Here is a 23,204-nt window from a genome sequence, read left to right on the forward strand (position 1 = left end):
AAAAGACAAGAATTTTATTGACCGTTCTTCTAAATACTATTAATTATTTACATCTTTTAATAAAATGTCATGATTATCTTTCAGAACAAATAACCACCAGAACAAAATTGAGTTTCTTTGATGATTTTCTTTTACTTTGCTTTTAAATTCAATAGTAAATAATAAGTGTTAATCTTATTTTATGGTAGTTTTTATGGCTTATTCTTATTTACGGAGTTTCTTTTTTCGCCATTGTGCTTTTGTGTTCTGAGTCCTAAAGGCACTTACGTTATACGAATTTGAAAAAAAAAAAGAAAAAACATCAAATTAGATTATACATATGGTATTACCAGCTTCTGTCAGCTGAATTTTCTTGTCATAGATCTGCATTTAAAGAGATCTTAAATAAGTAGGCATGTTTTCTATTTTTCGTCATTCTGTTATCATGTCTTTTATTAAATTTTATTTAGCATAGTTGATTTGCAATAGAAAGAGATAGTATTGAATGTTTAGCTTCTATTTTACTGTTATCGTAAGATTCATGAAACTTATAGGAGCCATTTACAACTCTTATAGTAGGAACTATTTTTGAAATAGTTATAGAAATAGTTATATAATTGTTATAGAACAAACATGTTTTATATATTTGCTATCTTATTATCTGCGGATACGGATTGAGATGTTGCCGATGCAGATGCATTTTGTTATATCCACGTAAACCTTTAAACATAGTGATAAGAAGAATGCACTGTCATTTTCAGTTTATTTGTACAAACGTTAATCTTATAAGTGTTTTAAGTGTTACTTTTAAATAATTGTATGTAACTTCTATGAATACATTTGAATACAATATACTCCGAATGCCTGAGTAGTTAGCATCATTGATCTTTTCATACTCGTATGATTTGTATGTCTGGATTAAATCTTCGTCTATATACGTTAGAGCGTAATCATAGGTCAAGATTGAATTGGATTTGAGTTTAAACATTCCGTTCAGCAGCGAAGCTATATAAAACGTGGACTTACAGCTTAATATGTAATCTAAATTACATGAGCTCCTCCGAGAATCAAACCCGGGTCTCTCATGACAAAGACGCTTACGCTATCCACATAACTACGAGCATCTCAATCACAACGTAAGTTGAAACAGAAAATCTTAAGCAAATTTCGGTATTAAGATTTAAAAAATCCTACTAGGAGTTAAACCAAAATTAGCATGACGGTAAACTATATTATTTATATGGAGTACATAAGTTAAGTATATATGCTGCTCTTTGTGAAACTTGAAACACACAGAAAAAAGTTACCACAGATGTGTAACACTACTATACAGAAATAGTTTCAATTTCAGAACTGTACAACACCCCTGTATCAATCAGTATGGCATGAAGCGACCATGTGTTGGAATTAAAGTCTTCATGTGTTCCAGGGACATCATTTGGGTCTTCTCCCTTCGAGTTTTAGAAATGTAGCAATAGTATAATAATATATTAATGAAAAACGTAAAATTCTACTTATATCGGGGAGTCTTGTCCTCATCTTTACAACCGCCCAGGCAAAAATCGAAATGATACTGCTGATACATTTTGGCATCGAATCAACAGGCGTTGGATTTGTCTCTGATGAATCGCCTATCACGCTACTTGTATGTGTGTGTATAAGACATCAACACTGTCTGCTTTACTAGGTTTTCCCAATCGATGTGCTGCGCAGTCCCATACGACACATTTCGTTTCTAGTATGAAGCCCTTAGTGATAAGTTAAAATTAATTTTAGGACAGACTGCACCAGCAACGTTTGTAACAACAGCAATAGTGTTAAACTTAACCTTGCCTTAGTATGCCGTAATGTCGTAGGTTTTCAATAAAGTGTGTCATCAATCAAACAAGGTTGGGAACAGAGTTGGCGTGGGTCAATGAAAACTTGACCCACGACCCACTGACCCACCACCCACCGTGACCCACGACCCACGACCCACTGACCCACCACCCACCGTGACCCACTCTGACCCACGACCCACCATGACCCACGACATACGTTGACCCACTCTGACCCACCACCCACCATGACCCACGACCCACGGTGACCCACTCTGACCCACCACCCACCGTGACCCACTCTGACCTACCACCCATCATGAACCACTTTCACTCTCCACTATGACCTATTCTGACTAACCAAAATCCATCGTCATCAACTCTGAACATGATCCACAGCCTCTTCTGTACTGACTAAAGAGTTTACACTTGAAATAAAACAAGACTGAGAAGTTGTCACTAATCGGAGTTTGAATTTCTAGTCAATCGCTCAAGCACAACTCTGTTAGAATAACGGTGGATCTGACCTTTATGATATAAAATGGTAAAGTGTTTGTCAGTGAGGAAATTGAAACAGTTCGAGGTGGGGGGAAATTAGTGTGTGCCTAAAATATACTTGTACTAAGAGAGTATTCTTGCAAGTGTTAATTTCTGAACGCATTCCAAAAGAAACTTCTATTCGCAGGAAAATATCCCTGTACAATATGGAAAAGGTTATGGTTTCTCAGTTCACAGTATTTTTCTCACAAAAACTTGAAAAATCAGTTTTTCATAGTTTATAAAGGTGCTCGGGTACCCTATGTGAGAGCATCTCCATAAAGTATGCTCATAATTGTAATTTGTGTAATCACTAAAACACCACGTTAAATTTAAGTTACAAATATGCATAATTGCAATTATTATGAATATTTATTCAAAGTAGTTTACTTAAAGCATAGAAGAGACTTACTAAAAAATAGGTACAAAGTTGAATAACACAAATAAGCCATTAGTAATACAAGTATACATTTTCTATAATTCGTAATTTTCCACCTTAAAACAAATCTGAAATCGGGTTTATTTCCTGTTGGTAACTTTTTCGTGGTAAATCATCCGCAGCGGAATGATGTCCATCCTTTAGCCAAGAAATAACTAGCTCGTGTACTTTGAGCTTGTCTAGCGGTGGGCCATTAACATTGATGAACAACAAGTTAGACAATGTTTGAGCACTTAGTCTATCTCTAATATCAGTCATCTGTAAATTCATAAGGGGGAAATTCCCTTCGCACTCTGTCGTGGAAATTGATATTATTTCTACCCGATTTCTGCAACTCCTCATCGATAATCTGCTTGTTAGACTTAAGTCTGATAACGATTTTTCTTAGTCAGTTTTGAAATACTCAGCAAGAAGTATCATCTCTCTATTACCATACAACATCTTTTCCATATCGACCATGTCAGTTGGCAATGTCGACTCATGGAGAACAGAAACTTCATCTACCACGCCTTCGACAGGGAATCTTGTGAATAAATTATCAATTAAAGCCTGATAAACTGATTTCTTATTTGTTTATAAATTTAATTTTTGTAATTACACCTGAAGGTTTGATGCAATTACCAAGTTCCCTCCCCCGTCTAGAAAGCGAAAGGGAACTAGGTTCCTGCAAAGTGTTCAGAGGTGAATGGGAATTTCCCTCCTTCTTCCCCTTCAATTACCACACTGCTGTTTGCCATGGGCCAAATTACGATGAATTTAAATTAAATTATCATAATATAATTATTTCTTTGTTGAATTATCAATACTTTTCACTGGAAAAAGGATGAAATTTGAAAGTTCCAAATCAAGGTAAGTAGAACAACGTAAAGGGGAAAAAAGTGTAAAATTTTCCATATAATTATGCGTACAATCCAAACTTAAAATTTCCGTGTAATTAAGCTTACAGTAGAAATTTTATGCATATTTTAGTCACACGTTTTTGGGTTGATTGCCCTGTGCTGTAAGCGCTCCATATAATAAACATAAGCTTCAGCAATTATTATAGTAGAAAGCAATGGATATATGAAGCCAAGCACTGTAATTTTTGTTTCTGATTTTTTTTTCTTAAATAACATCGATCGTTTTCGATCATTTTTACAAACCAACTCACTACCAATTTTCCATATATAGAAAGTGCCCCCTCCCCCCACACACATAAAGGAGACTTTTAAAAAATGCTAGGACACATTCTGTTTATTAAGGCCTAACTATATACCAAAAGTAATTTCATTTAACTTTGCAATTTGACCGTGATGATCAGGCACACATAGTTACATTCAATTTTTTGTATAATAATTTATATATTGCAGTGATTCAAAAATGTATTTTTTCTAGTAGTTAGCTCCTCTAAAAACTCACAGATCTCGAAAGCCAAGTAGTAGTAGAAGTCCTATTGCTATTATTACAATTAAAAATATCAATATCCGAAAGTCCTGAAGTTCTTTTTTCACTTGGTTAGATATACTAACCTCAGGTAAGTAGACAGAAACAAGTGGAAAAGGAAGGGAAATAAAGGTCTTGAAAGTAAAACGAAGACAAATTTACCAGTCTTCAGAAGATACTGTCTACAATGCAGTGAGCAGAGATGGTCGGCAGATCATACTGAGTCGGTGGGTCGCAGTGGGTCATGGTGGGTGGTGGGTCACAGTGGGTTACGGTGGGTGGGTGGTCACAGTGGGTCATGATGGTGGTGAGTCACAGTGGGTCACATGCTGTTGACCCACGACCCACACAGAAAACTTGACCCACTTGACCCACTGACCCACCGACCCACTCCATCTCTGGTTGGGAAGCACTGTGCTGGATGACCGTGACAAACAAGGTGCTGACCAAGCACGTTCCAAACATGTTTGATGGGTGGTATGTCAGGCGTTATGCAGGCAAGCGGAGCAGAGGAATTAATCACATTTCAAAGTATGTATCATTAATGTAAATAAAACATGTTCCTTAAATTTTAACAATGGTAAAAGTAATCAAGCCAATGCAATAATAAAAATAAATAATAAAACAGTTAAATATGTAGAAACTGCTACCTTTCTCGAAGTTAAAATATCTAATAATTTCAACTGGGAACCACATATAGAACATGTAAGAAGTAAGCTAAGCAAACTATGCTATGCAATTAGATGTGTAAGAGATAAGATTAATGTAAAAACAGCTAAGTGTATATATTACTCAAATTTGCATTCTACAATAAAATATGGCTTGATGTTCTGGGGAAATGCACCTAAAAGTATTGCTATCTTTAGGCTACAGAAGAAAGTAGTAAGAATACTTGCAGGAGTAAAATGGAACTCTTCTTGCAGAAATAGTTTTAAAGAACTTGGAATAATGACTCTTCCCTCAATGTATTTGTTCGAAATATTAATGTATTTGAAAAAACATAGTAGTGAACTTATTGTTAACAAAGACATTCACAGTTATAACACAAGAAATAAAGACGACATTCACTTGCATGCACATAGGACAAATATATACAATAAATCAGTTACTCACAAAGGTACTCTATTATACAATCTACTTCCATCATGTATAAAAAATCAGGTCTCTGTCAATAGCTTTAGATCCAAACTTAAAAGGTACTTGATAGAACATTGCTTTTACTCGGTTGAAGAATATGTAGAAAATAATTCGTATACGTAAAATTAAATGTATAGTAAGTAAATTAGTGAAACCATAAGAATCTATATGTAATAATAGTATGTATGTTTATGTATACTGGTATATATATAAATGACATGTCCAATTTCGTTGTATGACGATGAACGGATGCAATAAATTATGATTATGATTAAGATTATGATTATGATTGCACATTCCAGAATAGGCTACACGTGGCCAGCCATTGTGGTACTGAAATATGGCGTCCGAAGTTGAACCTACAGCTTAACGTGGGATCCACACCACAAGAACTTCCACCAAGAACCAAATCCATGTCTCTGTGCAATAGGCGCGATTATTAAATTTAGCTCCTTCCAACTTTTTGGAACCCTCCTTTGCGCTAAATACTGTTTAAAATCTTGTCAAATGTGGGGACTAGAAATTTTGTCTTGTTTGAAAATTTCTCCCTTGATTTCATTAGGACCCGGTGGCTTTTTGCTTTTAATTTCGTTTATATGTGGTTCAACCTCTTCATTTGTTACTGCTCTAGATTATTTAATCCAGCATACTGTTTTTCCCCGTCATTTCAGTTCTTGATAATTTAATCTCCCCATAGTCTATATCCTCATAATCATCAGGCAGCAGGCAGGTAGTGTATATTAATATTGTGAAGTAATTCTACAATATTAAAAATAAAAAATGAAGACATCAGGGCAAGGCTAAAAAAAATACTATTCCATAACATGAACCTCATGTAAATAAATAAAATAAAATACTTAATATTTTAAATAATGTCTGTACCTTGGCTTTATCCTTATTAATACGTTGCAAACTGTTCCATTGACTAATAATCTGATTTGAAGAAGCTAAAGTAATCCAAGCTGGATCATCCTTGTTATATCTCGCTACTAAGTCCAAGATAGCCTGTAATGCCTCTTCTGATGAGACAGAACGTTGGTGTTGAACCCATTCGTCAATTGTCCACCCAATAGTCATTGTTAACAGGAACAATCTCTATTCATCGATTCTACAGAATAAGAAAATTATTAATTCCAATACGAATCAGTTGTACAAATTTAAAAAAATGCAGTTAATGGAGAAATTAGTTTAAAAATTATAATGCAGTAACTTAAATAATTTTAATGGAGACGCACTACATTCATATTATATAAGTAAAATAATCTTACAACTTATTTTCTCACTTTATTCTTTGACTAGAATTACTATATTTCATGTGCCATTTTATGGTCTAGTGGCTAACATGGTGATTTCAGGTTCGATGTTTGATTTTTGTCAGTAAACTGTAGTGAACTAAATCTTACAATCAACATTCAGATTTTTTTTTTTTTAATCATTCACTGTGTTCTTTGATTCAGTACACATAAAGAATTGCCTTCACTATCTTACAAATATTACTTATATGCTTTTGATTCAAGTTCGTATATACGTTTTTGACCCAAACATAATAGATACTTTATTATTGTTTCAATGTTTCTCAAGTTACACAGTGAGTTACTTCCGAGACCTATTTAAAAAATAAATAAAAATGTTACGCAGAAAGACATTTTTATGTAGACCCTGTAAATTTCGTACAAGTAGGAGTGGATCTAGAGAAGATAAATCAGAAGGTGATTTATTTTTGTTGTAGTCAGGGCTGGTCTTCGGCAATTTACCGCCCCGTGTAACAGTAGCGTAGCGTGATATTCCGAAAGGGGGATGCCAAGGGATGTCATTTGTGCGATATAGTACTACTGCAAGCATCAATACATAGCTATTCCGAATGGAAATATAGGGTTATACAAAATTTAGGAGGAAGCCCCCCTAATTGGAGGTCTAGTGGGGCATAGAGAAGCGAATGCGTGGATTACGTTAGAATTTAATAACCAATTGTCTCAGCTCCTTCTTGCCACTATCGTTGTGACGATAAAACTAGGCCCCACTTTTGTATGAACATTGTTTCCAGTATCGTTCCCTTCATTTCTTTCTCGTGGGCGGCTTTTTTCTCCACATACCACACGTCAATCTCGTTCTTTCAAAAAAAAAAAAATATATATATATATATATCGCCCCTAAAAATTTGTCATCTTGGGTCCGGAACTCAGACGCCCGTTCGTGAATATGGGCCTGAGTGTATATATCATTTGAAGATGTAAATACAAAGCACTTAAACCAACTCTGGGGGCCTTGGGCCCAGATACTGAAGTCAAGAACGCAAATCTGTCTTCAACGTTCGTGGGATGGGTAAGACTGTTCCCATAATCCTTTCCTTTTTTAACGATGTTCAAAATATTTATGAAGTTGAAAAAAATGCTGTGGAGGATTAGGGGAGCAGAGTTGTCTATAACATCGGCAGGAGGGTACATTTTAAGGCTTATTGTGGGAGGAGGGGAGAAGAGACTCATATTACAGTAGATGAATCAGATTTCTGATGTAAACCTGTTGTACTCGTATATTATATACCAAGTGATGTAGATGAAATAGTGGTACATATCATTATTACAACTCAGGCCGTGAGCACATTCCTGAAATTCGAATATATGCATAATAATAATTGACATGTTTCTACTCACGCATTCACAATGATCCACATTAAAATTTTAGGACATTTGTTTTATAACAATACAAATAATGACTTCCCCAAAACTATGAAAGAAAATCAATCAGGCCTATATTTGGCGCAACAATACTCTTATCTGAGCAAAATTATGATTACCACAATAGCATTATAGGAATTGTTACATGAATTACACAAATAGTTGAAAATAGACTACTAATAATTAATGACAATGAAATATTAAAGAATACGATTCTTTTTTTAAAATGAAACAAGTCAAAGGACATCAGTTTCCTTTGTGGCAGTCGGATAGAAATCATCATAATCACAATCTCAAATCGGATTATTGGGGGGGACAAGATTGTAGGGAACATGTTCCCCTTATGTCCCCGAGATTTGTGGCAGTGACTGAAGGGCCCTGGCACAATCTTTGCGAGTGACGGGGAGTGGTGGCTCTCTTGTCCTACCAGATCGGTGACCGTAATTCTACAGAATGCTTTAAATTTATGCCTGTGTCTGTGAGTTCCTTTACGATGAAGATTACAATTACGATGCATTTAGTTATGATTAAGGCATAACTATTTTAATACTATTATTTACATAACCGGCATGCTTCAAAAATGCGTTGAACTAACCATTTCCGTTTTGTTCTATTTCCTTTATATTAGGGCTCGTACGTTCTGTTCAGAAACTATAGCTTAGTTCAAAATATATACAGTTGGAAATACTTGAATATGCCAGCGTATATCTAAAGCGAATGTATGGTTGCAAGGGATGAGGAGGAGTGAGAAGGGAAGTATTGCGCATGCTCATTCAACGGAAAGCAGACGAAAACCCCGATGCTTTCAGTAGGCCTGGAAGCCCGAGGAAAATAGCATACGACAGGAGGAAAGACAGAAAATGTGCATCTGAGCGACGCGCATGCGTAGTTTCCTCTTGTCAAAGTAAGTCGAGAGAGCGTGCCAGAAGATTGCAGTGGAAATAATTGTGATAATTACAAGCAGACAATTTATATATAATGAAATACGTACTTTTTCTTATTAACAGGGGATGCCGGGCATACCGGCGTTCCCTTACGCTACGCCGCTGCCGTGTAATAGCCGAATTTGCCACTTCTCGTGCCTTACAAGTAACACTTCGCTCCTTGGAATCCGGAATTGCAGGATACAATACATATCCTGAAAGAGCAGTCCTAATTAAGATGCATATGGGTTTCCAGCGTCAGTCAGCAATTATTTCGGGAGTTATGGGCCTGTAAAGTTTAGGAAACCATAGAAAATACAACGTCTAGGCATTTCCTTGATATCTCTTTCTGCTAACCTGCATATGGTGTAATGCTGTGGATGAAGACGTGTCAGAAGAGTCCCAGGGTAATTCCAAGAGCTTGGCTGGAATATGTACAGCAGTTACCTTCGACACCGTATGGAAAAGAAAACAAAAAGACAAATGAATGCATAAAAATACCCTTAAATCCGCAGATGATAATTTCAACAAGAGACTGATTCCTAGATTATGTACAGGAAAGATTCAACCATTGGATGCACACTTCTTCAGGCTGTACAAGTCTTTCATCCGCTATGTAACTGACAAGTGAACATCTGGCACCGTGACTGATTCCTGGCATTGCAGTCGTTCATGATTTCATATATGTTTCAATTTTGAATAGTTTATGGTAGTTTTTGCCGCCACGTGTACACACTAGTTTTGTGCATATGATGGAACTGGCTATGGTTATACCCCTTACTTATTTTCCATGTATTATTATTATTATTATTATTATTATTATTATTATTATTATTATTATTATTATTATTATTATTATTATTATTATTATTATTATTATATGAGCTGTTAAATTGTTTGTTAAAAATCTCTTAAAATATTGGTGAAAACAGTTTCTCACTAAAAATTTCAATGTATAAATTGTCAAATCTGGAGATAAACTTTCTAACATGTAATCTTTAATCTTTGCCATTGTTTATGAAGGGAAATGTAAGTACAGTGTACTACCTTTTTATATTCTCTAAAGAGAAAGTAAGAAGTCAGTTCAGCTTCCATTTTTCCTACAATACTCCCACATTCAATTGGAGACTAGTGAACCTCATCCGAACTAAAAATATAAAAAACATATATACGGACTGCTCTTGGAATCGGAATTAATTATTTAACAATACTAATAATGCAATCGCATCTATTTACTGTTAAAAAAAAAGTGGATGCACGTAGTTATTTTTCAGAACTCCCTAACTTAGAAACTATAGGACCTATCCCAAGCGGTTTAAGGAATTACACAGGAACTGGTATACGCTCTATCTAAATATCGATGTTTCAGAATTCACCGGTACCAGCGAAACGAACGCCCACTAGTACTTAAAGGAGTATTCCTATACTTCAACTTCCTCTTTTCATTTCCTTTTTACCGATAACGGAGGATGGTAAAACATGTACATTTAGATAGAGAATATACTAGTTCCTGTGTAATTCCTTAAACCGCTTGGTATAGGTCCTATAGTTTCTAAGTTAGGGAGTTCTGAAAAATGATTTTTCGAATTTTCAATGGATCATAACTCTGGAAGGAGGCATTTTTCGGCCCATGTTTATTAGAACTATTTTTTTTTCATTTCGTATAAGGAATCGCCTCCCAAAGTTTGTCGGTGGAGTTACCTACCACTCTGTATATTACTGACATAATTAATTTTGTGTGTAATATATTTGGTTATTACCTACTGCATGCAAGAAAAAAGAAAGCACTGATTATTCATGAATTAGAAATTCTAACCGGAAGTAGGCTCAAATCTTGCAAACGGTGCGAGATATTGAAAAAAAAATAATCGAAAAAATCTCCCCTTTATGGTTCCTCTTGCCGATTTTTGTCAAGACGTCTTTCACTTGTGTCTGTAAAGGGACATGGATAGATGGCGTGAGGAATGACAATCAGATTCATGTCCATATGTAAATGATGCCCTGTGCAAAGAGCACAGGTTCAGTTAGTCTATATATTAAAATGCTAGGTTTATATGTTTGTCTTCAATCCTTTTCACAATGAGATCTCGAACACCACAAGTGCTAGAAACGTGCCATTTTACCCTGGTCGTTTCCAAATTTTGTGTAAATTGTCCCGTTCTAACTGAATATTTTAAAAACGAGGCCGTTGTTTATTTATTACATTTTTTTAGTGGATACACTGGAAGTGTTGAATTTATCTTTTAAAAAAGTAAAGCATCATAGCTTAAGAGTTATACAATCCAACACAACATAGTTGTATATGTGGGTTGTATATCACTCAGGCGTTTGTTTCATGATCAAATGATAATGAAAAACGACGGATAACCATTTCTCCTGACTAAAATGAATCTTTATTGTTTGAAGTGTTTTACCCAATGAACATCGTATATCACTGACATTATAATTAATTATGTATGTAATGTATTTGCTTATTACTTTCCGCATGCAAGAAGACAAAAAAAAAAAAAAAAAAAACACTGATCATACATGAATTAGAAACTCCAACCGGAAGTAGGCTCAATTTTGCAAACGGTGCGAGATTTTGAAAAAAATAATCGAAAAAATCCCCTTTATGGTACCCTTTGCCGATTTTTATCAAGACGTCTTTTACTTGTGTCTGTAAAAGGACATGCACAGATGTGAGGAATGATAAGGAGATTCATGCTCATGTGTGAATGATACGTTGAGTAGAGAGCGCAGGTTCAGCTAGTAATGTTTATAAAATTATAGGAAAAAATTTTATAGAAAAAATATCATAATTTTTCATTCAACTCATTTTTACCCTACTAGTATTTTTACACGTAAATATTTTAGCTTTATGTGTGAATAAAATGTTATTTTCAAGCGCATGCTAGTATAAGATCGTATTATGGGATGACATGGGCATCCAAGGTAAAATAATTTATATGTGTCTAGTCCAATGCCTTGTTGGAGTATTGATATTGTAGTTCTTCAATCATTTTGCTAGGCTAGGAAACACGAACTTCGGCCACAAGACCTCCAGATCCCACGCTTTCAGTGTATTTGTAAATTTACGACTTGGTTTAAGAAGACATTGTCAAGGAACGAACCAAGACCTTCCGAAGTCTAAGTATCTGTAGGAATGGGGCTATTGAGAGAAAAAACTTAAATATCCACTTTGGATTCATCTATGAGACGGTTTAGATTCAGTCATATATTGAACAGTACAAGTCACGCTCTAGATATAAAACTGTGCGTTCCCGTGCTATTCTAGTAACCGAAATATCATTCAAATCCCGGTACCCTTGTAAGTTTGACCCAGATTTGATGATTTCACCTGCGCTCATACAATATATGGTAATCTTGATGTTTCAAGAAAATCAATGAAGAAGGAAAAGAATATCAAAAGAAGTGAAAAGCTCTAGCGAATATAGTTTGTAATGTGCATAATTTCAAAGTTGTTTAGTAAAATACCTTGGCTTCAAAACAGATTGGACCTTGGAACAGATGACTTGAGAAATTACACAAAAACTAATATGTTTACCTGCACATCAAATGTTTAAAGAAGACGAAAGTGACGAACAAAAAATCAACGTGAAAATAAAACTAAACAGGTTTTTAATTGGTAGATAACGTTTCAAACCTCATTATTACCCATTCCACTTAAGTGATAGGCAGTCAAAATAAATGTCCGTACTCTCTCACATCTTCGGCGTTACAAAAGTGGAATTAACTCGATTACCTTGTCAAGGAAGGGAACAGTAAAACCCAATATAGTGTCAAATCTTAATTTTTAAATTTTCGTTCTACGTAATTCGTTCTCACTTGATGTTCTTGAGATTACATTGTTTTCCTTTTAGCTACTATCAACTCAAACTACCAATTACACAAGATTTAATTCTCATGTTTACTGGAAGTATTGGTTATTATTTATATATTAAATATTTAATGTAAATCTTTTTAATTGAAGCAGTGTAAATAAGAACTCATTCGTTATGAAATTGATTTCATTGATTCATTTAATGGTAAGATAGGTAGTGAAGCAAAACCAATTCTGTAGCGCTTCTACTTTTGTTTTAAATTTCGAAGAAGCCAATCTTCTATACAATTCAATGTTGAGAAGACAATCGAATACGCAAAGTATTGACGCGCCCAAAATATTATGTGAATTTAGCGCGTATAAATATTGTCTTGTGTAATTAGTATGCAGGATAGACTATCTAACGTAGAAGATCCTTGTAACTTCTAAACTAATTGATAAAACTGCAATGAAGCGAACATCAGAGAATAAGGAAGTCGTTTGATATACTTTGCAATATCCTAGATATTGTCAACCTAACATGAACTTGCATTTTTCAAATGGCATTATGTCAGATTATTACATAATGTACACGTTAAACAGAATCTTATAATACCCCATTTATTATATAAAGTTCCAAATTAAGGATGTTATAGTATTACAAACACCCAAATGTTGGAAGCCTCCTTAACAGCAACAATATAACAGACGAGAAAATGCACATCTGAAGTAACCTTTTTGTCAGATACTCTGACCATGATATGACGCATTTGCGATAAATAGGAACAAAGCTATAAGGGATTGATTTTTAAAGCTTTATTTCGAAGTGCTTAAGCATCATATCTAATGACTTACATGGTTTCCAGTAGACAAAAAAGTCATAATGCCGTTTAGATCAATATGGAATTTCAAACTGTTTAGAAAATACGACAAACATGGCTAAACGTTGCAGGACTACTTTAAATTATGAAATAGAAAGAAGCTGTAATTACAAGTATCAAAACCTATTGCCGTAATGTTATAAAAGCAAAGGAAAACAATTATAATTTTAAACATTTGCAACAAATACGTCATTTAAACAGTAAAACAATCTTTACTTCTGTTTTTCATATCTCCGGAACGGTGTGAAATCTCCGGATATTGCAGATTCGCCTTCTTTTAAGAATTTGGGCGTTTGAGAAAAGCAATCGCTAAACGCTTTTCAGACAAGTGTCTGTTTCTCAAAAGTATCCCAGGACGAATGGAACAAACTAATCAAACTACTCTCAACGCAAGCTTTACAAACTTAATCAACAACTCTTAAAAGAAATCATATGAACTTAATCAGACTGCTCTCGACAGACACCTCAAAAACTTAATCAGACTACTCTCAAAGGAGCCTCACGAAAATAATCAGTACTCTGAACAGTAGTCTTACAAACTTAATCAGACTATTTTCAACACAAGCCTCACACTCTTAATCAATGTACTCTCAACAGAAAGCTCACAAACTTGATCAGACTACCTTCAAGAGAAGCTTCACAAACTTAATCAGACTACTCTTAAAAGAAATCATACAAACTTAATCAGACTATCCTCAAAAGAAGCTGCACAAACATAACAGACATAATCAGGAAGGGATTTTAATAGAAGCATCAGAAACTTAGACTGCTCTCAAAATAAACTCCACAAACTTAATCAAACTACTCTCAACAGGAATCTCACAAACTTAATCAGACTACTCTCAAAGCAAGCCTCACGAACTTAGTCTTACCAACTTAATCAGACTATTCTCAACACAAGCCTCACAAACTTAACCAGGATACTCTCGACAGAAACTTCACAAATTTAATCAGGCTAACTTCAAGAGAAGCTTCAGAAATTTAATCAGACTACTCTCAAAAGAAGTTGCACAAACGTAATCAGACTAATCTCAACAAAAGCCTGAAACCTGAATCAAACTACTATCAATAAAAGTCTTACATATGTAATCAGGCTATTCTCAACATAATTCTTACAAATTTAATCAGATTACTCTGAACAGAAGCACCTTCGAATAAAACTCTTGTTGTCAAGCTATTGTCTACAGCTAGATCTATCATATTTAGAAGATACTTGGTGGTTGCAACACGGCTTCATGTCTAATGCAAGGCTCCGTACTTTGTTTCCAAAAGAGTGGACCAACTTCCAACTTTACATATTTACGTATATATAAATATTTATAGCCATGTCTTTTCGTTTTTGCTCTTTGTGGATCTAATATTAAAACGCAAAGTAGTAGATTTCTACCACCTCCGAGTTTAATAGAGAAATAAGGCCGGAGATAAAGCCTACACTTGGAACGTTGAATCTATATCAAAATATCATTCTCGCTCTTCCTTATCATTTTTGGTCTTTTGTTAATCTGTTGCTGAAACTGGAAATATTAGATATATGCCACACCAGCTTCCTTTAAAGGATTCAGGATGGAAGTGAAAATTACTTTTGCAACGTTGAGTCTAAATTTTCTTTTTTCTTTTTTAAATATTTTTCTCTTTTGTACAATATTGGAACTGGAAAGGTTAAAGGTAGGGATTGAATTCATTTTAGAAAAACATTGCTTGCAATTATTTACTGTCTTACTTGACGGAGACAGGTCCGTTTTCAATATTAACAGCGTTCTGGGCACATTTTGAGAAATTGCTCTCCTTACCATGATTTTTTAATCTTTACAATAAGAACAGCAAATGAGAAAATTACATGCCACGTTTAGTTCGGAAGGGATTTCTTTCTTAAACCTCCTTCGGAAAATCTGTTCATTATGTACCACGATTGGACTCGCCATCTTCTAATGGGAGTCAGTAACCCTGGAAAAAGTTTTGAAACTGTACTGATCACGTAGTAATGGCGAGAATAGGTGGTTGGTGATAAGTTTGGGAGAAAAAGGAGGGGCGAACCCATTGGATATCCTTCTGTAATGAATTATACACTAATAACTCGCGCTCAAGCTAGCCTAACTCTGGCTACGCACAGAACTAATATCCGTCGCTCTTTACTGCTAATAAGAGAACCTTGTTATGTATAGCACAGATAAATACGATTAACAATTAGGTGACTTTCATCTTCCGTACTTGTTCTAACTATGGTTATCTTTAATGGTTCCTCATAAATACAAAAGGCATCTTTTATTTTCTTATTTTTTTCCTTGCAGGAACATTGATCCTCCAACTTCCTTGCGCTCCTGGGCACACATCCAGTCTGCCCATTTATAAAAGCGTCCCTGTATGAGGATGCAAGACTAAAATTGGAAGTGGTTAAATACTGTAGTAAGTGAAGTAGTGAATGCGAAGATAACATCTACCCTAGAAAAGTTAATGTTACTTCAAAATACCAAATATGGCTATCATTTACCGTCTATATCAGAATCCAATATTTAAACCGAAAGTAGTAGATTCTACTACTTTTGTTTTCAATAGAAGGAAAAATAAGAAAGATGTAGCCTACTCCTAGAACAATGAGTCCATATTGAAAACCATTTCTTGCTAGCTCCTACTATTTTCAATCCGTGGCAATCAATATGAAGACTACGTTTGATAGTTGATTTCTACCTACCACTGTCGGTTTTAATAGAGATATAAAGGCAGAAATGGGAAATATTCTTGGGACACTGGCCACAGTATAAAGCCATTTATTGTTACCTATTACTCTTTTCCTCTGTGAGTTTAACACTGAAACTGGAAATGATAGTTCAATTCTACCACTTATATATATATATATATATATATATATATATATATATATATATATACAGGGTGGCCCGAAAGTAGGTTATTCAGTCAACTCATTGCTTTTTATATCATTTCTTATTGTTATCCATCAGGTAGACTTAGTTTCTTTATTATTTGTTCTTAATGTCTTCTTACTTATATCTTAAGCTCACAACAGCCACAATAAATAAAAGTATAAGCTAGAATGTTACACTTGATCAATGCAGGTGTATAAGTGCCTACTTTTGTTCCACCCTGTATATATATATTTCTGATTTCAGCAGAATAAGGGCGGAGATATCAATTATTCTTCGGACGAATCCATATATAAATAATTACTAGCCCTTTCCGTTGCTATTTTACAGCGATCTATATTGAAATCGGAAAGAAAGAAAGAAAGAAAGAAAGAAAGAAAGAAAGAAAGAAAGAAAAGAACGGAAAGAAAACTTTTCCACTATGTATTACCACTATGTATATAGGTGAATCAAATAACTCGGTCACTTCCGCTCACAACCTGAATTCAAGGTTCAAAAACTACATTGTCGATTGTAAACAATACGTCTGCTAGGCAAAGAAAGCATTGGCTTATATATATTTCACTTAAGTTCTGTATATAAATGCGTTTCCTTACTTGCTTATTATTCATTCATTTGCCCTTTAAAGTGTTCTCTTTCGGAAGGTTAAACAAAAATTGCAGTACAGGCGGAAATACGTCATGCTTGACATGTCCATTGGGATCAACATTGAAACCGGAAGTTTAGTAGATTTTAATCCCTTCCGGCTTCAGTAGATTGTTAATGGCTGAGATGGAAGCAGGTTTTGGGATGCTGAATCAATATAAGCAAACAGTTTCTCAATATCTATTCCCATTTCTCCTCTCTGCTGATGACCAATATTTCAACTGATAATGGTAGATTTCTATAACTTGCACTTTCAATAGAGCGAGAACAGCAGAGATGGAATCTATCCCTTGGACAGTGAATCCACATAACAAGTTCATTTCTTGCTATCTATTATCGTTTTAGAAATGATATCTGTCAGTAGACGCATAAACTTAAACTGTTCTATGTGACTTCCTATTCTTATGCACAACGTAAGTGTGAAGTCTAAAATTCTAACTGACTGTAGTTATGCATGTTCAATAATAATAATAATAATAATAATAATAATAATAATAATAATAATAATAATAATAATAATAATAATAATAATAATAATAATAATAATAATAATAATAATAATAATAATAGTGCTTTGAAGGAGAATTTTAGTGTTTCTGAAATTACCCCATTCAGTTTTGCTCTTTGGAAGCTGCCACATATTAAAATTCCAACAAACACAGAATAAACCAATTATATCTCCTTTGACACAAGTCGAACTACAGAAAGGAAATGGTCACAATAAATCATAAGCAATGCTCTCTTTAAAATATGTTTAACTCAGGCTTAGTTTGATTTTAGGATTTAGGATTTAGATTTCTGGGCTTTCGGCATCTAAAGCCATTTAGCCCGTCACGTTTGTGGGATGATTTCCCTCCGTGAACACACGATCCGGGGAAAGGGAAGGAAAAAAGGACTATGAAAGGAAGGAAGCGGCCTGGGACTTATAAGTTAGGTACCATCCCGGAATTTCCCTAGTATGAATATAGAAATCCCAGGCAAACCTCATTCATGGTGGCTGGTGTGAAAAATCGTGTTACACTTCTTCGACCATGTGCCCTCACCGGGAATCGAACCCCGGACCTCCAGGCTTAATTTAAATAGAGGCCTAAGTCCTTCTATGATAAAAGCTTTCTTCCTTTCAAATTAATGTGTAGATTTAAGTGACAGCATGCAATAAAGAAATTCCTACTTAATGAAACATGTAATCATTAGGACAAAATTGTAGTATTTAATATGACACAATTTATTTCGAGATTATCGAAATGAATATTAAAGTGTCATTCCGCAGCTGACTTTACAAAAATTGCGGAGCGTAACACACCGCAAAAAGTGAAAAACTCAACTACAACTGCTATACCTATAATCGCAAAATAAAGCATTCCGTTGATGCAAACCCTTTCAGAATAAGGCCTTAGTAGGTTACTCTTTATATATATGAATTTAAATAATACTAGCTGAAATATCCGTTCTTCGTACGGGAAGGATAAGGTTTATGCAATATATCACACTTTTTGAGGTAAAGAAATAAGAAATACAGTAAATTCATGAGTAAAAGTCTTTGCCATTGCAACTATCAATATGAGTATAATAAATAAATGAATAAATAATGAATAGGAATGCATTTGGTGTTCCCTCTCAATATAAGTGCAATAAACAAACACCGACATAGTTATTGCCCTGTCACTTTTCGGATCAATAATTATGTCTTATTTTCTTAAACTTGGGCACAAATGTCATTAGGGCTGTTACCAGTCAGCTTAGAGATTCCCCAAATTTGGTGGCTCTTTTTTATATCGAAAGTTGATGACAGACATACGGACTTATTTTTCTTTATTACTAATATTAAATTTATATACGTTTAATGTACTTTAATTTGACAAAGAAAAATACGACACTTAACTAGACTTGAATAAGAAAATCAATAAATATAAGTCAATCAGCTAAGAATTAAATAAGACGTAGTTACTCTTCAGTGTTAAAAAAAAAGAAACATTCAACACTATTGTAATGATATAGAATATATCAAGACTTGAGGGATCAGTGATTACATGCATTATTATACATGACCATAAGAACAGCCACTTCGTCTCAATAATTCATGTCTTAACTGCAATACTTTCGAATATAAGATTGCAAATTTGTGAATCGACAAGGAAAGCTATCCAACTCCTCGACGAGTATTGCATTGAAACTTGAGCAAGTGGAATGACATATTGAAAGATGGAAATATGCTTACTCTTACGATTTGCAACGTTGTCGAACCGGAAGTAGAAGGATTGTTCCCCCATAGCCCCTGAAAGTTATGTACTCTGGTCATACATGCCAGAATGTGATACACTCGAAACTGTTTTCTCACGAAGATAAATATTGCAAACTCAAGATGATAACAGTCGGTGGTGATTGGGATCTCTAGTACGTCATTGATGCGAATCGATATCAAATGGAACACGATACACGATCGTAAGTTCCAGACGAACACGTTTACCCGGTGGAGAAAAGGGACACGCTGAAACCACAACGCAAAAATGGCTTTCTATTATTATTATTATTATTATTATTATTATTATTATTATTATTATTATTATTATTATTAGTAGTAGTAGTAGTAGTAGTAGTAGTAGTAGTAGTAGTATGATTAGCATTATTAATATGAGCAGTATGATGAGTAAAAATAATAATAAGGATAAGAAGACAAGAAATATTCTATATTGTTGGGCCCGTTAAGTAACGAAGGTCTTCGATCCGTCTTGAGTGTCCTCTAGCACTGTTATAAAGGTTTTAAAAACCACAAACAACTATACCCCGGCCGGGATTCGAAATCGGGGCCCTTGAATCGCTGGCTTGACGCTCAACCAACACGAACATGAGTTCGGCAATAAGAAGACGACGACAAAGACAAATAATAATAATAATAATAATAATAATAATAATAATAATAATAATAATAATAATAATAATAATAATAGTCCAATATCAGTGGTTCTCAACCTAATTCCGATGACGATCCCCATATTATCACATGCTCTTACCAGCGACCTCCTTATAATTACTGGCTTGTAATAAGCTTGTGTTGGATTTTTAATATACCTATTGCAGCGATCTCAACATTTATTTCTATAATAGTAGAATTAATTTCTTGTACTGTATATAGTGGATACAGTAACTTCCCGAATAGCAAATGGATTAAAACCAAATTTGGTCTGTTCATTCATATTACAAATATCCCATTTGTCGGAGGCCGTTTGAAAATTTTAAAACTTCATAACTCCCTTAATTTTGGGCCGTATGATAAAAAGTTTATTTGCATTCTTCTAGTATGTCAATATGCAGTTCTCATTAGTTTCATATCGTACCACTTTCATTTAAATTGATTTTTTTTTTTTTTTTTTACCAAATCTGCACCTGTAGAAAATGTTTGGTAGATCATTTTTTTGTTGTTCTTGACAGTATGAATACAAATATGTAAAAATTGTCTATCACAAGAAAATTCAAAATAATAATTATTTAAAAATATTTTCCAATATTCGATTCTTATTATATTTCTCTCTTTCGCTTATCTTCGCGACCCACAGGTTGAAAAACACTGTCCTATACTATTTTTTCTTCCTGTAGATCTCGTGTTCGTGTGGGTTGAGGCGTCAAGCTAGCGACTCAAGGGTCCCGAATTCGAATCCCTGCTGGGGTATGGCTGTTTGTGGATTCTAAAATCTTTATAGCAGTGCTGAAGGACACTCAAGACGGGCCGACGTCCTTGGTTACTGAACGGGAACAACAGTACATTTGTTGTCTTCTTCTCCTCCTCCTCATTCTTATTATTATCACTATTATTATTATTATTATTATTATTATTATTATTATTACTAATCATACTGCTCATATTAATAATACTAATCATAATACTACTACTACTACTACCAATAATAATAATAATCAGTCATACTAATAACAACAATAACAATCATAAAAAGCCATTTTTGCGTTTTGATTTCAGCATGTCCCTTTTCTCCACCGGGTAAACGTGTTCGTTTGAAACTTACGATCGTGTATCTGTTCCATATGATATCGGTTCGCATTAATGACGTACTACAGATCCCAATCACCACCAACTGTTATCATCTTGAGTTTGCAATATTTATCTTCGTGAGAAAACAGTTTCGAGTGTATCACATTCTGGCATGTATGACCAGAGTACATAACTTTCAGGGGCTATGGGGGAACGATCATTCTACTTCCGGTTCGACAACGTTGCAAATCGTAAGAGTAAGCACATTTCCATCTTTCAATATGTCGTTCCATTTGTATAAGTTTCAATGCAATACTCGTCGAGGAGTTGGATAGCTTTCCTTGTGAGTGAGTTTTCCCATCGATCGAGTGGATGCCATGTCACCAGAAGATAAACGGTCCGACTTTAGACGGAGTCAGAGTTCAAAGTGGAATAATAGCAGAAGCAGATTTTTTTTTTTTTATCTATTGATCACACCAAAGCCGCAAAAGCCATAACATTAGTATCACTGTGCCATTTTCCCCGTGAAGATATGCTTTTAACTTTATAAAACCAGAGCTTCTATAGCACTGACGCAAACCGCCTCATTTCAACCACCGCATAACATAATATTTTCAATTGCCGGTCTGTTTCATTAACGATTCTGAGTTGACATTTTCTTTGCGAGAAACCATAATCACCATAGACATAGAGAACAAAACTTCTTTATATAGGAACTAAACGTAACATATTTTCTTAATACTCATCATCATCATAAGTATAATGCCATTATTTGCAAGTCATTTGCTACAGCTCAGAAGCTCCCATGCTCCATGGTATTCCACTAACCTCTTCGCCTTCACGTACGATTTTTCTGTTTTGATATCGTCCATTAATTGTAGTCTCCTTCGCCCTCTTCCTCTCTTTCCTAGCACCTCCCTCATGATACAGTTCCTTCTTAACCACCGCCCCAACCAGTTTCTATTCCTCTTCTTAATAATATCTAAAATTGTTCTTTCTTTCCCCACCATTTCTAAGATCCTCTCATTCGTTTCCCACTTTAACCAGCTGATTCTCTCCATTCTTCTCCATACCCACATTCGAAAGCTTCCAGTTGTTTTTCATAATTTTTGCGCAATGCCCACGTTTCTGACTCACACAGCACAATACTCCACACGAAACATTTTAATGAGTCTTTTTTCTCAACTCTTTGTTCAAGATCCCACATAATACTATTTTCTTCTTTCTAAAGGTTTCTTTCGCCATTCCTATCCTGGTTGTATCGAATAAGAAGTTCATTGTCTTTCTAAATGGATTAAACAATAATTGTTTACACGTACAGACAAATTGAAAACCATGTCAGAACTAGATTCGTAGACACTAGAATCGTAGTCCGCTATAGTGTGGTATAAAACTTAATATTCTATTAAGCGATTCTAAAGAGGAATCAAAATAAGTTAACGTAAATCAGAACAACATGCCTGCTAGCATAATCAAGCATCAGGTCGATTAAAAGAAGTCAACGAAGCAAATTGAGATCAACAAACTGTGTGTGACGTGAACTGAGAATTTATAAATCTTAGTATTGAAGCCGGAAATACAAAGAAAGGAAAAACATTATTTTCTCCAACATACGTATTCAAAATATAATGTATATTTTTTAAAATACACCTATTATATTTATTTTATCTATATACTTAGGTTCATGGTATAAATTATAGCCAGTCAGGCTTGTAGACTTCAGTGGTGTGCGGCGCTGAGATAGCCGCATAAAATGTGACATTTTACTCTTTATTTCATCCTAATATTTAATTCCTTTCCTTTGACACTTGATCATCGACCATAGTGTTCCTTTTCCAAGTACACTTTTGCAGGTATTTCTTCCCTCAAAGCTGAGCTCAGCCGTGGCTAAGCGGTTAGCGTACGCGCCTTTGGCGCGGGAGGCCCGGGTTCGATTCCCGGCGGGAGTTCATGTGTTTCGGATTCCACGTTAATCAGTAGGTCCACGTCTCATATAGCCTCGCTGCTGAACGGGACGTTAAACTCAAAATCAACAACTCCTTCCCTCAAAGCTAAGATAATTTAAGTTTGGATTACAGGCCAC

The 23,204-nt window shown here is 34.8% G+C and overlaps 1 protein-coding gene across 2 annotated transcripts in view; it reads right to left on the minus strand.

Moving 5' to 3' along the window:
* Positions 1-23,204, minus strand: part of LOC145680444 (uncharacterized) — a 36,511-nt gene that overhangs the window by 12,213 nt on the left and 1,094 nt on the right. For both annotated transcript variants that reach the window (XM_081750984.1, XM_081750985.1), the window contains exon 2: positions 6,214-6,439. In XM_081750984.1, coding sequence (XP_081607110.1) covers positions 6,214-6,408 — 195 coding nt within the window. In that variant the 5' untranslated portion in view covers positions 6,409-6,439. The remainder of the gene's footprint in view (positions 1-6,213; positions 6,440-23,204) is intronic.

This window comes from Thermobia domestica, chromosome 3, assembly GCF_964235325.1.
Source record: "Thermobia domestica chromosome 3, izTheDome1.hap1.1, whole genome shotgun sequence".
Lineage (NCBI taxonomy): Eukaryota > Metazoa > Arthropoda > Insecta > Zygentoma > Lepismatidae > Thermobia > Thermobia domestica.